Source organism: Pieris napi, chromosome 8 (assembly GCF_905475465.1).
Source record: "Pieris napi chromosome 8, ilPieNapi1.2, whole genome shotgun sequence".
Taxonomy (NCBI): domain Eukaryota; kingdom Metazoa; phylum Arthropoda; class Insecta; order Lepidoptera; family Pieridae; genus Pieris; species Pieris napi.
This window is the reverse complement of record NC_062241.1, coordinates 13,141,634-13,156,703: the sequence shown is the minus strand read 5'-3', so window position 1 is coordinate 13,156,703 and position 15,070 is coordinate 13,141,634. Positions and strand designations below refer to the sequence as shown.

Sequence of the window (15,070 nt, the reverse complement as noted above, 5' to 3'; positions counted from 1 at the left end):
AAAACTTTAAGAATTAAAGATATTCAAAAATATAAAAGTTAATTACCTATTAAGTAATGTTAATGTCAAGCTGATAAGTATGAGCTGCTAAATACTAGCTACATGTGTAACTTAATATGGCCTGAACCCACCATCATTGTTAACATCATTATGGACGTCGCGTAGCCATTAACATTAGCTTACAATACGTGATCTAATTATATCTTACTCTGTTTAAAAGGCTTATTGTTATTCTACCCGTCGCGACAACACAAACAATATCTTCTAAACAATACGACACCTCAACGAAATTCTATGAAAAAGCCTATCAGCGATTAGCTGTCTGCTTGTTTTTCATATTTTAACTAAGCCATACTAAAAACTAACTAAAAACACCATAAAATTGTGAAGATATTTATTTGAAATAAATTGTTTGAAATTGTTGTTGTATGAATTACATTTCTAGAATATTCTAATTACAATTTATAATTCCTCACGTAACAATAAGATAATGAAAGGGAATCGATAAATGAAAGATAAGTTAAAGACAACGTTTTTATTGAGATAACTCTAGAATACATATTAATTATATTTTATTTTGTAAATATCGAATTTGTAAACATCTCCAACAATATTATGCATTATTTTAAGGCAATTGATCACATTAGATTTATTATTATAAAAAGGAGTCTTTTTCCTTTTGATTGGTGGAAAATAAATGAATATCTCAGTTACAAAATAATACTGAACAATGGAAACACATTTATTTCTCTTCATTCTTGCTCTAGACATACCTACCATGAATCAACTAATTGTTCATTTTTAAACGTAGGAATATCAATTAAGACCTAATTCGCGGTAAACAAATAAAAATAATATGCATCGAACTATTGTACTTTAGTATTTACACGACAACGTGTTAGTCACCTAAGAGCAAATTGATGTTAACAGTTAACGTGATATTATCGCGTATTTAAATTTAATTAATATATTATATATAGATATGCTCTCTAAGATAAGATAATAAATTTATACTATTACCAAAATATTAATTAAATTTCTTCTTTATATCCATTTGATTTACCTAAAAATTAATAACATTAATCGTTATATCAGATTTAATATTCATATAAAATTGGTAAAAAACACAATCGAGTGATAAAAGCGATAATAAAAAATGCAAATAGTAATTGTTTAAAAATGATAAAATTGTGCTTAATTCTATACAAAATAAGGCACTATATTTATAAGTTAAATGTTAATTCATTGGCTAAGTAAGTACATTAAAATTTCTAAAAAGGCATATTCTTTATAAATATCTACATAAATATGTATGGTAAAACCTATGGTTTATCCGCGAATGATTCGTTTTCAATGAATTAAAACTTCAAAGAGTGATTTTAATAACCTTACTTTTTAAATTAATATAATATATATGTATAATAATAATAATATAAAACGTCAGCTTTAATTTAAAAAATCGCTTGTATTGACGATAAAACGTGAAAGTATAGCTCAATTTAATAATGAATAATGAATGACATTAATTTTAAATGCAATCAGGCAATATCAGTCAATACGAACAAATTCTGACATGTGTCTACTTCACTTGTTTCTGACTATTATTTCTGTTTCGTAGAAAATATAAAACAAAATAACACAACAATCCTACATTTCTTTAGCGTTTCGCATGCGAATGATTGAAAGTTTACGAAGAAAGGTACATTCTACCGGGAAAGCTCATAAAAAGCTACTCAATAGGGTACAGAAATATCTAACAATGGGATGAAACTATCCCACAACTCACACCGCACCATATGATCTGTCTGTATCGGCTTTCCAACGATTTAATAATTATTGCCGCTACGGATAACCATCATTTGCATTGTTCGCGGAGAAAATTAATTACTTTACAATCGATTGGCCGAAAAAATAAGAAATCGAACAGTTACTCTGACACATACCGTTAGGTTGGAGTTTAACGATCACGAAATGCCCAATCCGTTACACTGTCCATATGGTGCACTCACTCACACGTGGTCACACCCGACACGCTACGGCAACTTTGTTTACTATACAATTTTGGCGTCACACGCCCAACTTATTCTTAACGAGTAGTCTAATCTAAGCGGCGCCCGCCTCTTGCTTTTGCTGGATTATAGACTCCCACTGGGCTATGAGCCGCGTAGAGCTAGGCGCTAGGAACTCTTGACCGGGACCTAGTTCACACAGCTCGGCTAGGGACTTAGCCGGCTTCAAGCTGCCCAGCGAATCGTGCCCGGAGCTATTCCTAGGCGAGGGCGACCTCAGCTCCTCATTCAAGGCTTCATATAATTCGCCGATCGATTTAGTCGCCTTCAGTTTGCCCGGCATGGGAATTTCTTCATCCTCAGATTCTGAAGTTGTTTCATTATCACTCAGTTCTAAGTCGAATGGCTTCTGTTTCTTTCTCATCTTTTTCAGTTCATGTTCTCTGTTTTTCATTTCTTGTAGCTCTTTTTGTATTTTCTCTTCTACTGGAACGTAGCCTTTTCTAACGGGCTTACCCTCGGGTGTCCGAGTGACGACAGCCGAAGCGGTAGTCGGAGAAACCGGAGCGATGGGAGCTGGGAAGGTAAGCGTTGTCGCTAGCGGTGCAGGAGAAGTAGGTCCTACGGGAGAAGTGACGGGCAGTTTCCCTTTATTTGCAATAAACCTTTGCATTAAGCCTTTTGTTCCAGACTGAGGCGTAAATCTACGAGTGTAACCATTCGTATTCAGTAATGTGGTCGTTGTGGGGACAGAAGGTGCTATCGGTCCCAACAACTGTGAGGTAGAAACCGCTCTACTAAGGGTTTTTGGAGGTTTGTCTAAACCATTACCGTTAACGTAGCCATTCTGATGGGTAACGTCAAGAGTAGATTCCGACATCAGCCTGTTTATTCTAAAATGACCTTCTTTAAATTCCTTCTCTCTTTCTGTCACCTCGTAAATTTCTCTCTGGATCCTCGAGAGGGGATCTTCCTTCAGCAATGACTGAAAAATTAATATTTACTTTTTAAACTTTGACAACTAAAAGAGCTTGAAATAAAACGCGTGGCCTAGTTGGAAATAGATTTATTAAAATCGTATTTGTTTTGTTTTCGAATGCGATCTTCCAGCATAACTTTCAAAAAATCAAACGAATTTTTGATAATTAAAAGAAAATAATAAACATTTAGGTGATACTAATATATTTACAAATTTTGGGAATTAAAACAAACATACGATTATGAAATAAATAAGGATTCATAACAATTTTTGTTGATTTAGTGAGTCAAATTTAATGTAAATTTAATTACGAAATTCTACAATTATATTAACAAAAGATTTTAATGATGCAAACATACATCGCGAGCCTAGCTTAAGTAGACTATAAGAGAAACATGGAAAAACCTGGAGTGCCAGAACATTTAAGACGTGTAATATGGCATTATTTACCTATATGCTTAGTGATATTTATTAGAGTATAAAAACTGATTATCTAAAGAAACAGTTTTGCGTACAAGGTTCTTTTGTTAAGTGGTGGTGATAAATGAAATCGGTCGATAGCCGGAATTATTATATAGATAAGACAATGCCCACTCATTTGTTATTGCAAGAACGTTCGAGGGTAATAAAAACGAATAATATTATATCGGCTCTTATCAGATGTATAACAGTATTCTAATCTCACGCGCCGCTCGCCGTGTCCCATTGGCCCCGTAAGAGCTTTCTTTGGCCCCACAAACGTTTCCAAAGTTATTTAGCGCGTAATTATAGCAGAAACACGAGTTGGCGTCGTTATAAACTGTATCCCGAGCGTCGACCTACGAACTTGCGCGCGAGCCTTCCAGTTACTGACCAAATAGAGCAAATTCCAGAGATAGATATACTCACTTCACCCATGTTTAAGTAATCCGTGAACAGGAAATAGAACGAGCACAAAATTTCACTATGCACACATGACGGTAGCGACACCTGCCACGATTTAAGCAATTTTTTTGCTCAGAGAAGAACTGCGACACACGTCAGTCAGCCGGCACAGGCTAACGTCCTCTGCGGAGCGCGGAGTGCGGACCGTGGAGTGTCACGACCGGCGTCGCGCGCCGACCTAGAGCTACGCACCGCGCGGCTCATCAGCGGCAATGATATTTACCTGTGCAATAAAGAAACTACTGCCACAGGCTCTATTTGGATGTTTAAATAAAAACAATACCAATACTTGTCTTAGAATGCTATAATTTCAATAATAATATTATAATGTGAATGTATTCAAATAAAACTATTTTGTTACATTTTTTAAACAAAATAAACGCTTGTAAAAAAAGGGCGAGGCGTTTAGCTTCTATAAATAATATTAAATAGGTAATAGTTGTAAAGCTGTTATAATTTCTAAGAATTTTATTACTCACTAAATTTTTTTCGGTAAACCTAATAAGCAAAGTTACTCGTATTAATAATTTAACTAATCACAACTATATAAAACAAAGTCACTTTGTCTGTCCCTATGTATGCTTAAATCTTTAAAACTACGAAACGGATTTTGATGCGGTTTTTTTAATAGATAGAGTGATTGAAGAGGAAGGCTTATACGAGTATGTATAATAACATCCATTAAATATGGATGGAGAAATACTGTTATTTTTGAGTTTTCTAATGTGATGTCGTAAATCGTAAATAATTAAAAAAATTTCCGCTTACTACTAATGTACTAAGTATTGTACACATTGAAAAGGTCTACAGAAAACTCCGCGATGGTATATGTCTATCTCTTATACCACAATAACATCATTTACTTTTTACGACAAAGAAGGGCTAATTTTTGAAGCGATTTTAACCAATACAGCATTAATCCTTATCCAATTAAATACCTTAAATACATTGTTGATTTCATATAGATCTACGTATATATGGCCCTTTACAGCATACGATTTAAATGAATATTTTCGAAATTATGTATTACAAATTAAAAAATTGCGGGACGCAGCGCGTCGGAGGCCGCGGTTCTCCCTATACTCTATATATAGCACTTTGAATTTAGTATCAGCATTGCATCCGTGCGAAGCCGGGGCGGGTCGCTAGTAATATATAAACTAATAAAACAATAACTAATCAAATTATAAACGTTGCATGTCACAAGCAACATCAAGCTTACCTATTCAGAATCTCCTAAAAAAACATGCCCTACCCTTTTGCGGGAGCAGTGGGGTAGAAACGATACATCCTGTCCACTGTTCCTGTAGGGAAACGTCAGACGGTCGTCAGGTTGTGAGTTACAGTCCCTTCGAAATCAGTGGCGCGGAAATCCGTGGTTTAAATTTCAAGTGTGCCGCATCGGTATAAATGCTTTACCCAATATCATGTACTTTAATATTCTCAAAGCGCTATTCTACGTCAACTAAAGTATTTTGGTTGTGTACTTTTTAGAATCTCAAAAGAAAATAAAATACTGCATACATAAAATTTATTATCATAAAAAGGAAGTGGTCTCGAAAACGGCAAGTTTAATATCCATTCAATTCTCGTTTCTTTCTAGCTTATCTAAAGATTTTTTTTTAAAAGACAAACGAAAAGGTAGTACTCGTTTTTAATTAAATTAACTGTAAAATATAAAGTTTTCTGAATAAAAAACATTATGTGACTAATAGCAAATATTATATAATAGTTACATAAATAAGTAGTATTTAATTAGACTTTCAGTCTACTTTAGCAATAAATATGTTATAAATAAGCCTATAAATAGCATAAATGTAACTAAAATAGTGCATTATGCTCATGCTTTAACACTTCTTTTACTACCTACATAATGTAGTACATGAGATCCAAGCAAACAGAAATTCCAAAATTGTTGTCTTATTTCTCCACTAGATCAGGTATTGTATTCTACACTATAAAAGTTACTTATAATCAGTCTTTCAATAAGGATTTACATATTCACTTAATGCATATTAATATATTTAATAGCTTTAGATCTAAACATCGAACTTGTGAGTTTTGATGTGCCTCGTGAGATCACTAGTGCGGTAGTATCCTTTGTGACAGTATGGGCATACGTAGGGTGTGTTCTTCGAATGATGCTTCAACAGGTGGCACTCTAATATATATGCGGTTGGAAAAGTCTTTTTGCATTCATCCATTGTACACTTAAATTTATTACAGCTCTCGTGTTTGAAAAACATGTGGTACTTTAATGCACCTTTGAGGGCGAAGGCTACGTTACAAATAGGACAAACATAGGGCCTCTCTCCGGTGTGCCTCCTCATATGTACTTCCAGATTAGAAAATGTTTTCATACAAACATTGCATTGACCCGATTTCTCTGAGTGAACTCTTCTAATATGATTCTGTAGATTTCCTTTCAAAGAGAATGACATCCCACAAATATTACAGATGTTTTTTTTCTCCCTTTGATGCAAGTTCATATGCACTCTGAGGCTTGACTTAGTTTTCAGAGACTTATTACACAGGTGACATGTGAATTTCCTTTCATCACTATGGACACTTTGATGTTTTACCACCAGATTTCGATGAGCAAATTTCTTGTTGCATAGGGGACAAGCATAAGGCTTCAAGCCTGTATGAATAGTTTGATGGCGATTTCTTGACGTTAACTGTTTAAATCTCTTAGGACAGTACATGCAAGCAAATGGTGTTTCGTTAGTGTGAACACGAATATGAGTTATGATGTCATTTTTACTAAAGAAACTATTGCCACACTTTTCACAAGTGAACTTGCGCTCTCTGACAGAATGATAGACATCTATATGGCGTTTTAAATTACCTTTGCATGTGAATCTAGCATCACATTGATCACATATGAATGGTTTTTCTCTTGTGTGAACACGCATGTGTATCTCAAGGGCTGAATTGCTTTTAGCAAGAAGTCCACATACCACACACTGTGCTTGTGCATTATTGCTAAGCCTTTTTCGAGTTTTTTTCACCTTACAGTCTTCTAGTTTACATTCTTTTATATCATTCACAGTGTCTGGAAAACGTTTTACAGCTGAACTTTGATCTTCACATCTGTCTGCAGTACTGAAATTTGTTTCTTCTGTATTAATATCATCAGATTCAAGTTTTAAATCGTAATGATAATCATAATTCTCAGGGTTCAGGCATTCTAAAGCTTTTTCTGAAGCCTCACATTTAAGCACAAATTGATAACAGGTGTTAAGCTCTACTACACATTCTTCACAGATATGAGTAGGAAAACCGTCGTCTTCATTCATTGATACATTTATAAACCGTGCTAGTTTTGTACAGTACTGAATTTCATTTGATTGCGCAGCATAAAGAGAGATAGTCCCAGCTTTGTCTAAGCAAATTCTGCATATATTCACCATTTCAGTAAAGCAGTTGTAACATAATATTTGTCAAAAGTAAATGTTTACATTTTATGCTGTATTTCTATCCGCCTACAAAAATTATTTTACTATACGTAGGACACAGGAACTAGGAGAATTGTGGATGCAAATCAACGATATTTTCTTAAACTTTTAACAATAAGTAATATATTATATTGTACCCCGATAAATAAGATTTTCGCAATTTGTTTCTCTGGTTTAATACATTTTTCGAGTTTAGTAAACAATAAACATAGATAATATTATACAATATACATACGAAAATTACCACAGGATAATATGAGACTACAGAACATACTGATACTAGTCTATACTCAGCAGTCAGCGTACTGTCCAGGCGGCACGTTTAAGCTGTTCTGTTCATTTAAAAGATTACTAAAATTTAATATTTTGAATGGATTAAGTATTATCAGACCGACTCGATTTCAACGTTGTTAATTTATAAGTTTTGGGACAGTTTAATATACTTAATATGTGTAATATGCAATTGACTGTAACGCCATTGCATGCTGCGAAATATATATCTGACATGCGTTACAATGAAGATAAAGGCAGAGGAATTTTCTATTGATTTATTATAAATAAAAATGTATAAGAAAAATTCGTCGATAAAGTTTTATACGTGCGGTTGAGTGATGCCTATATTAGTTTTTTTTTAATTATCAGATTAGACGACTCCCTCTAGATAATCGTCCGATTATGAGGCATCACGTCTAGGATAAAAATGAACCATTATATATTTCTTAATCTGACGCGCTTGAGTATTTCAAAATGGCGATTTTTTTACACTTTCTATTAATGACCGCAAGTTTAGGTCACATCCAAATCGTCAGATTAGATTAGAGAGCTCTTTTTAGGTTCACTTCAGGGAACAGGGATGTTCCCTTTAGAAAATCTGACTTGCTCGATTAATTTATTTTCAACCCTTACGTACTACCACCCCCACCATGCAAACAATCAGATTAACATACGTACATTAATAAAAATACGTAGGGCATGGATGCTATCAATATCTGACGCGGTCGAGTATGTCCATGGCATAGTTTTTTTTTACATTTTTGAAAGTCTATAGCTGCTCCCCCCACCGATCATAAGATTTTTTTTATATAACATTTTTTTCTTATAATTATCTAAGCATAAGCTTCGCAACCCAATAGGTCTCTATGACGCTCGAGTAAATACCCATTTAGCATCGTGGGCTCCCCTATACTTTTATTTATATCTATAAATTCTTGTCGAAAACCTACAACTGAATAAGCTTAGATCTGTTGTCAGTCATAGACACATATATATCATAATGTTTAAAGGTTTTAGATCTGATTCGTCTTGTTGAGAACTTCTGTCTCAACCGACTCGAAATAAAGTTTGATCTAGAATCGACGCTGACATCGTGTGTTTTGCACTGGGCGATGTAAGCTACCTCAATAATACATGTGTAAGAAAAGTGCCCAAATTATTGATAATCTGTACATATAATCTGGAATCAATCCCTGGTATAAATATTTTGAGTGATGTGAAATTTCACAAGTTAATGTAGGCATGTTGATATTAACTACAAAAAAAATTGTATCGTGTATCATAAGGTCTGTATTGTACTAAGATTAAATAGTAAGAAAATGAAAGAGATTTTGTTATTTATTAGGTCAATAATAGATTATCACAGTCCCTGAAAAAATAAAGTAGTCAACAGAGAAATAATGAATAATAATATAACAAAGGTGAAAAAACCCTTCAAATATAATTAGATAATTGCAATACATTTATCACACAATGTAGAATTAAACATGCAATAATAACCATAATATAATTTAATAAAAATAAATTGCACACAATATGACAATCAAAAGAATTTTGATCCAGTCAAAACACTCTTATCGCAAGCCACAAACAACAATAGTAATAAAAATTCGCGATTTTATAAATCATCCACTCGGACAACGACTTAACGTTAACAATAATATGTTAACTGGTCTTTCAAAAAATAACATTTAAATAATATTCTCGAACCCACAGAGGCCACTTAAATATTTTAGCTAATAATGTTGGGAGAGACCGGCTGCTGTATGTTTGAGCAGCAATCTCAGTTGTTTGCTTTCGCTTGAAGTTTTTACAGAACAAAGAACAGATTGCTGAGTTCATTCTCTACGTCCATAATCTATCCGTGTAAAATAGCCGGGTGACTCTTTTAGTAGACCCTTATGGTGAACTTGACTCCAGTTTTGGAGTGTGACCTCACTGAAGCAGAGTAGGGTGAAGGAAACCAGCAATTTTTAGAATTGGAGTACTAGTTCGGCTTGTCTGCTCCGGTGACGTCGCACGCTTACGTCATCGTGTCACAGATATATATATATATATACCCTGGTTAAATAGGAAATAATGGTTCCAAATTTGGCGAAAATAATCGCAACGTCCGTCGTTGTCACGGGGTCAGAAACATTTGTGGAATATCAAAGTATATTTTATATAAATCTCGTCAAAACCACCACCATAGTGCCATGACCTTATTTGACCCAGTGTGTGTGTCCTATAAGCTGAGTAAAATAACAACATCACAGGCACAACATGTTAAAAATTACAATGTGCCCCCACCCTTACTTCGACATCGTTCCCGAGGAGAGTGAAGATGGTGAAATTGAGATCGTAAGAAGCAATCTACAGGAGTGGAGTAGTTTCTGAAATGAAGACAGCTGCGTAAAGGATCTCAAACGGATATTGTCGCAAGAGTGGCAAAAGCGGAGTTAAAACTGAAAGGGCCCAACCGAATGCACTTTTCGGTACCAGCTTTGCGGAGTGAATCTCACAAACCCATCTAACCCAGGGACAAAAAGCAGAGTGGGGGCCGCGTTAGGCCGAATCTAAGTCTACCGATCTAGCTATTCTATACTGACTAACCCAAAATCAATGCAAATTAGCACCAAACAAATTCAGGACAGCCCTTACCATATACTTACTGCGACATCTTTACATTTTATTTACAAATACAAATCTTCGGATGCGAAGAACCACCCTACGACCGTCCTGTACAACATCTCAATATATTACAACTATTTCGATATATGTAGCGCCAAAAACCCATCGGGTCCGAGGCACCGTCGCTCTGTTCCGAGAGGCGAAGGCGGAGTGTCGATGTATTCGGTGTACACATAAAAAAGTAAAAATGGCCGATTCGCTCCTTAACTAGGAATAAATAAAACTTAGCTTACGAGAGCGATCGAGGTGCAAAAATATTAAACAAATATTGTCATATCCTTATCGACTAATTCGTTACAAATATATTACGACGCTCTTTCAATTGATTTTTAAAGCTATCCGTGACTATGTTACTCCGGGCAGGACGATCGCCGAAACGGGATGGATTTTACATGAGTCTATTTTCATTTACGTGTCGGTCGGTCGTAAGAACACGATCGTTAGGTCGATTTCCCAAAACGGTCCAGTATTTGAATACCTTCCGCGCGTCGAAACGTAAAAGCCTGCAATCGGCAGATATAGTCAAAAATCGACTATAAATAAGTGGAAAACGTTCGAGTTAAGTTATTAAGCTATTATATTCTGAAATATAGTATTGAATAATTTCCTCATTAAATATTTCACGTCTTTCGAAAAATATGTATGAATTTATGTAATATTAATTTCTCGCCGCTCGTCGAATAAGAGAATATTCGAATTGCAACGGTGCAACGGCGAGTCTGTCGAAGAAATTCCTTCGCCGAACGCTCGTCTCGCTCTCGCCCGGAACGCGTCTCTCAGTCGATGGCCTGCTCCGTCATCTGCAGGCAGAGGGCGTCGAGGCTGGAGTAGTCTTCGTGCTGAGGGAGGGCGGCGGGAGGCAGGGCGTGCGGGGGGAAGGGCGGGTACGAGTGGGACTTGCCGCGGGGGGTGGGGGGCGTCCAGCGGCGTCCTCGGGGGGCCGGCCCCGCGCGCCATCTGGGACAGACGATCACGAATCAGTACGGAGGAACACGTCGCCGCCTAAGACGGAAGAGAGTCGGGCCTACCTGGGCTTGTTCCTTCGATGCGCCGGCATGTCGCTGACGTGCTGGAAGAACTGCCTCGGGGGCAGGCGGTGGCGAAGGCGTCGGAGGGCCTCTCGCAGACTCCCGCCGACGAAGGACTCGTGGTGCAGAGCCTGCGACATTCGTATTACGTCATAATCTGCGACGCTCGCGAGGGTCGTTCGGGGCGAACCGAGTACCTTCTCGACCAGCCAGCAGTGCAGGGACATGGGGTCCGCGAAGTCCTCGCCCTCGGCCCCTCCGCCCCCGGTCAGACACTCGGACGCCAGGTCCAGCGCGGCCACCAAGGCCGCGGGCAGATCGGACGTCGGCGGCATGGGCGACAGCATCACCCCTCGAAGTCTGTCCAGGGCCCGCAGCAGAGGCCCCGGCCCGGCCCCCGACTTCAGTTCGCTCTGCACGCTCTCCAGGATGGCCGACCGCTCGCTCAGCTTCTTTATGGACAGCAGGATCTTGTGCCGAGCGCCTTTCGTCACGCCTGCGAGGTTTCGATCAGAATGTTTTACGAGTCCAAGAGGCCTAGCCTACTGCTACTCTCTCTGAATCTGTGACTCACCCAATTTCTCTAAATGCTTCTCGTCCATGGCCATCATCTGCTCGTACGTGATGTTGGTGAAGAGCCACACGTACTTGTGCAAGCGCAGGCTCTTCAACCACTGAGCCACCGTGGACATCCCGGGGTGCTCGGTGTAATTGTTCGACCTGAGGTCGTCCAGCCTCGTCTCGCTGCCCGTGGTCCCGTACGTCACGCCGATCGGCCTCAAATGGCCTAAACTGTGTTCGCTGGATAACGAAAAACTTCGAGGTTTCTGAAACGGTTCGTCGCTCAGATTCTCGGCCGAGGACGACATCTGTAAGAAGTTGGTCGACGGTGGGGTTAAGCTGTTGGACCTCTGCGACTTGGCCTGAACGATCACCGGATCGAAGATGTCTCCCTCTATGCTGATGTCTACGTCTCTGCCGTTCTTTGAGAAGGATTCCTGCAACAAATCTGTATAGGAAGGGGGCTCTACCGTGTCTAGTATTCCCCTAAATTCTACATTCTTCCCGATGGTGCGCCTAAAGGTGCTATTGGTATTCCAAATGTTAGTCTCCGGGAGAAGACAATGGTCTGTGCGTTGTTGCCAAACAGACTCTGAGTTTCTGTTGCCTGAGATGTGGTTTTCTAGATAGCGTAGCCATTGTGTCAAGGTCCTGAAAAATTTAACCATCACTTATATTCTAAAGGCAAAAAGAATACCTAGCAGTAGCATATTTAGTCATTCATTATTTTCACTTATTTGCACACAAAAGCATAGTAATAGAGCTAAAACCGAAGACTCTCAGACAACCTCAACTTTGATACATGTACTAGTAGAATAAAATGAAAACTTAATAAAAATTTTGACTAATCAAATGAGATGCTAATTATTCTTCATGCATGCGAATGGCAATACTTTCTTATTAAATATTCATGAGCAAATGGTAAGAGCTACTAATTAAAAGACAACCTGGCCATTCTCAGATTTCTGGATAAGATATGAAAATGTACAAGAAGAGGTAAAGATACTCTTACCTCTGATCGTGAAGAGACAACGCAGGATGTACAAGAAGATATGACAAAAGTTGTCGACATAAATCTGGAGCTATGGTGCGCCTTGGTGCATCCACACATCTCTGCACTAGAGCTGGAGCAGCACCCACATATATATTCTTAGCTCGCTCGTTGTCTGTCCTTAGCAGAGGCAGCAGGGCCAGAAGTTTAAGCAGTCTTTCACCATCTAAAATTATACATAACAATAATTTCATTGTTGTATTACACATATTATGATTGTTAGTTATCTCTTAAGCTAGATAACATTGTCTACTATACTACTAATAAATATAAAACACAGGTGTTTGATGTTTATTTTTCATCCTAACACTTTAACCCTTTGATTAATTCTGACTTGAATAGAATTATAAATGTATAATTGATCAAGTGTTCTAACGGGGGATATTTTACTGCTTTCCAAATATATCCAGTACAGACCAAATAAGGTGATGTGGTTGGCACCCAAATAAAGTTTATTTTATGCAATAGAAACCATAAATAATAAGTCTGTGATTCCAGTCATCTCTCAATTAAACCTAAATAATTATTCATTTTTCAAATAAAAATTACTGTTTTAATATAAATTAGTTATTATTCAGGCATCCATATGATATTATTGGTAGTAAGAAATTCATGTGCTTTCAAGAAAAAGTTAAAATACCCTCGAAATTAAAAATAATTTAAAAATTTCATAATCTTTTTAAAATTATAAGTTACCTTCTTCTTCATCATCACTGACTCTGGCCGCCAATAATGTGGCCAGGAGTGTCTCATCATTAGCATCTCGTTCGAGACGCTCGTCTTCCACATGATTCTGCAAAGCTGCTTCCACCGTCCTCTGCACGAGCCGCAGCCCAGGCCAGGGTACCCGGCGAGCAAGAGCGCAGGCCACCACGGTCCGCTCACATGTGCCCCACTGTTCGAACACCCCAGCCACACTCCCCAGCTGCTCGTAAAACGTTCCGTTCATCTTCCCACCAGCATATCAACCCTAAAAGCAGTCTTGTTTGTGTTCTATACACGTCAAATGTATGACAGCTGATCCCGGAACAACGATGGCCCAAATAGAATCCAAGTAGTAACGGCGCCCTCAGTGCAAGTACCACGAGTGTGACGTGGTGAAATGAAAAAAATTATATCTATTTGTTGCAGGTAGTATGAAAACAACATTTACCTACTCTGATTCGACGATCAGTCAATTTATTAACTTCTCAAGATGGCCGAGCACAGATGACAGATTGTAAAGTATCACTACAGTTATATAAATATATTCTTAATTAATTATTTAATTGTGAATTAATCTTTAATAATAAACAATAACAAGGTTTAATTCAAATAAGTAATAATATAAATGTTTTTTTTTTATTTAATATTTCATTTTATATGGCAATTTATTGAATATCTTCCACTCAGCACTAGATGGCGCTGAGATAGGATTATTTAAGGAACACTGCCTAATAAATAACAATTATTATTATTATGATTAATTAATGGAAACTAAGAAATACTCTGAAAGGGTATTTATTTATTAACAACCTCCAAAAATAATATATTTCATTTAATTAAATTAAGTATGTAAAATGTATTTCACTCACGTTCTACGTAATTCAACTTGAGTGAGAATTTCATTTACCTATGAATTGACTTATCTATTACTAGGTACTATAAAAGTATATTATAAATTTAATAAAGATTTTTCATGTCGGGATAGGATTTAGTTTTAGGGTAGGCCTAACTATGAAGTAGTTTATTTTCCTTAATTTTTCCATAAGTATGGAACACTTCTTTAATGATTCGCATAATAGCTTTATTGCATGTAATTTCTACATTAAAATTCTAAATTATTAATTATTTTTGTATTAGGGAATTTCTTAAAACCAATGTTATCTACTAAAATTATTAAATAATTTGGTACCTTATTTTACTATAAGTGGTTTCATAAGTAGCACCTACCTGCTTACCACCATTTAAGTAGATATTTCCAAATACAGTTTATGAATTTAACTAGAAAGCTTTATACAAAAGAAATCATTATAGAGAAAGTTGCAACGACTTAGTGTATAGGTACAATTTGTCACGCTAAGCTTATGGAGAAATTTGTGTAATTTGCCCCAATTGTTGGTGCAACGGCACAA

The 15,070-nt window shown here is 36.9% G+C and overlaps 3 protein-coding genes across 5 annotated transcripts; all 3 read right to left on the bottom strand.

The window, feature by feature from the left end:
• Positions 1–520: 520 nt before the first annotated feature.
• Positions 521–4,083, bottom strand: LOC125051731. Of its 2 annotated transcripts, none has more exons than XM_047652258.1 (2): positions 3,877–4,083; positions 521–2,994 (listed from the first exon to the last, which is right to left on the bottom strand). In XM_047652258.1, the coding sequence occupies exons 1-2, from the start codon at positions 3,883–3,885 to the stop codon at positions 2,104–2,106; spliced, it is 900 nt and encodes a 299-aa protein (XP_047508214.1). In that variant the 5' UTR covers positions 3,886–4,083; the 3' UTR covers positions 521–2,103. The 2 variants fall into 2 exon arrangements, with proteins under 2 accessions (XP_047508214.1, XP_047508215.1); XM_047652259.1 differs by lacking the exon at positions 3,877–4,083 and adding an exon at positions 3,439–3,457.
• Positions 4,084–5,615: 1,532 nt separating this feature from the next.
• On the bottom strand, positions 5,616–8,834 carry LOC125051562 (zinc finger protein OZF-like). Its single transcript, XM_047651970.1, has one exon. The coding sequence runs from the start codon at positions 7,323–7,325 to the stop codon at positions 5,952–5,954; it is 1,374 nt and encodes a 457-aa protein (XP_047507926.1). The 5' UTR covers positions 7,326–8,834; the 3' UTR covers positions 5,616–5,951.
• A 134-nt stretch (positions 8,835–8,968) lies between these two features.
• On the bottom strand, positions 8,969–14,189 carry LOC125051561 (protein Smaug). Of its 2 annotated transcripts, XM_047651968.1 has the most exons (7): positions 14,110–14,189; positions 13,653–13,926; positions 12,918–13,122; positions 11,919–12,556; positions 11,542–11,840; positions 11,345–11,475; positions 8,969–11,273 (listed from the first exon to the last, which is right to left on the bottom strand). In XM_047651968.1, exons 2-7 carry the CDS (start codon positions 13,903–13,905, stop codon positions 11,093–11,095), a joined length of 1,707 nt encoding a protein of 568 aa, XP_047507924.1. In that variant the 5' UTR covers positions 13,906–13,926; positions 14,110–14,189; the 3' UTR covers positions 8,969–11,092. The 2 variants fall into 2 exon arrangements, with proteins under 2 accessions (XP_047507924.1, XP_047507923.1); XM_047651967.1 differs by having other exon boundaries at positions 13,653–14,179.
• Positions 14,190–15,070: the final 881 nt, after the last annotated feature.

Bases quoted from the DNA above. Each gene is read 5' to 3' on its own strand.
- LOC125051562 (XM_047651970.1), bottom strand. From the start codon at position 7,325: ATGGTGAATATATGCAGAATTTGCTTAGACAAAGCTGGGACTATCTCT.
- LOC125051561 (XM_047651968.1), bottom strand. From the start codon at position 13,905: ATGAACGGAACGTTTTACGAGCAGCTGGGGAGTGTGGCTGGGGTGTTC. The intron at 13,123-13,652 runs GTAACTTATAAT...GTATAATTTTAG, and splicing joins CAGTGATGATGAAGAAGAAG to ATGGTGAAAGACTGCTTAAA. The intron at 11,476-11,541 runs GTACTCGGTTCG...CGAATGTCGCAG, and splicing joins ACTGCTGGCTGGTCGAGAAG to GCTCTGCACCACGAGTCCTT.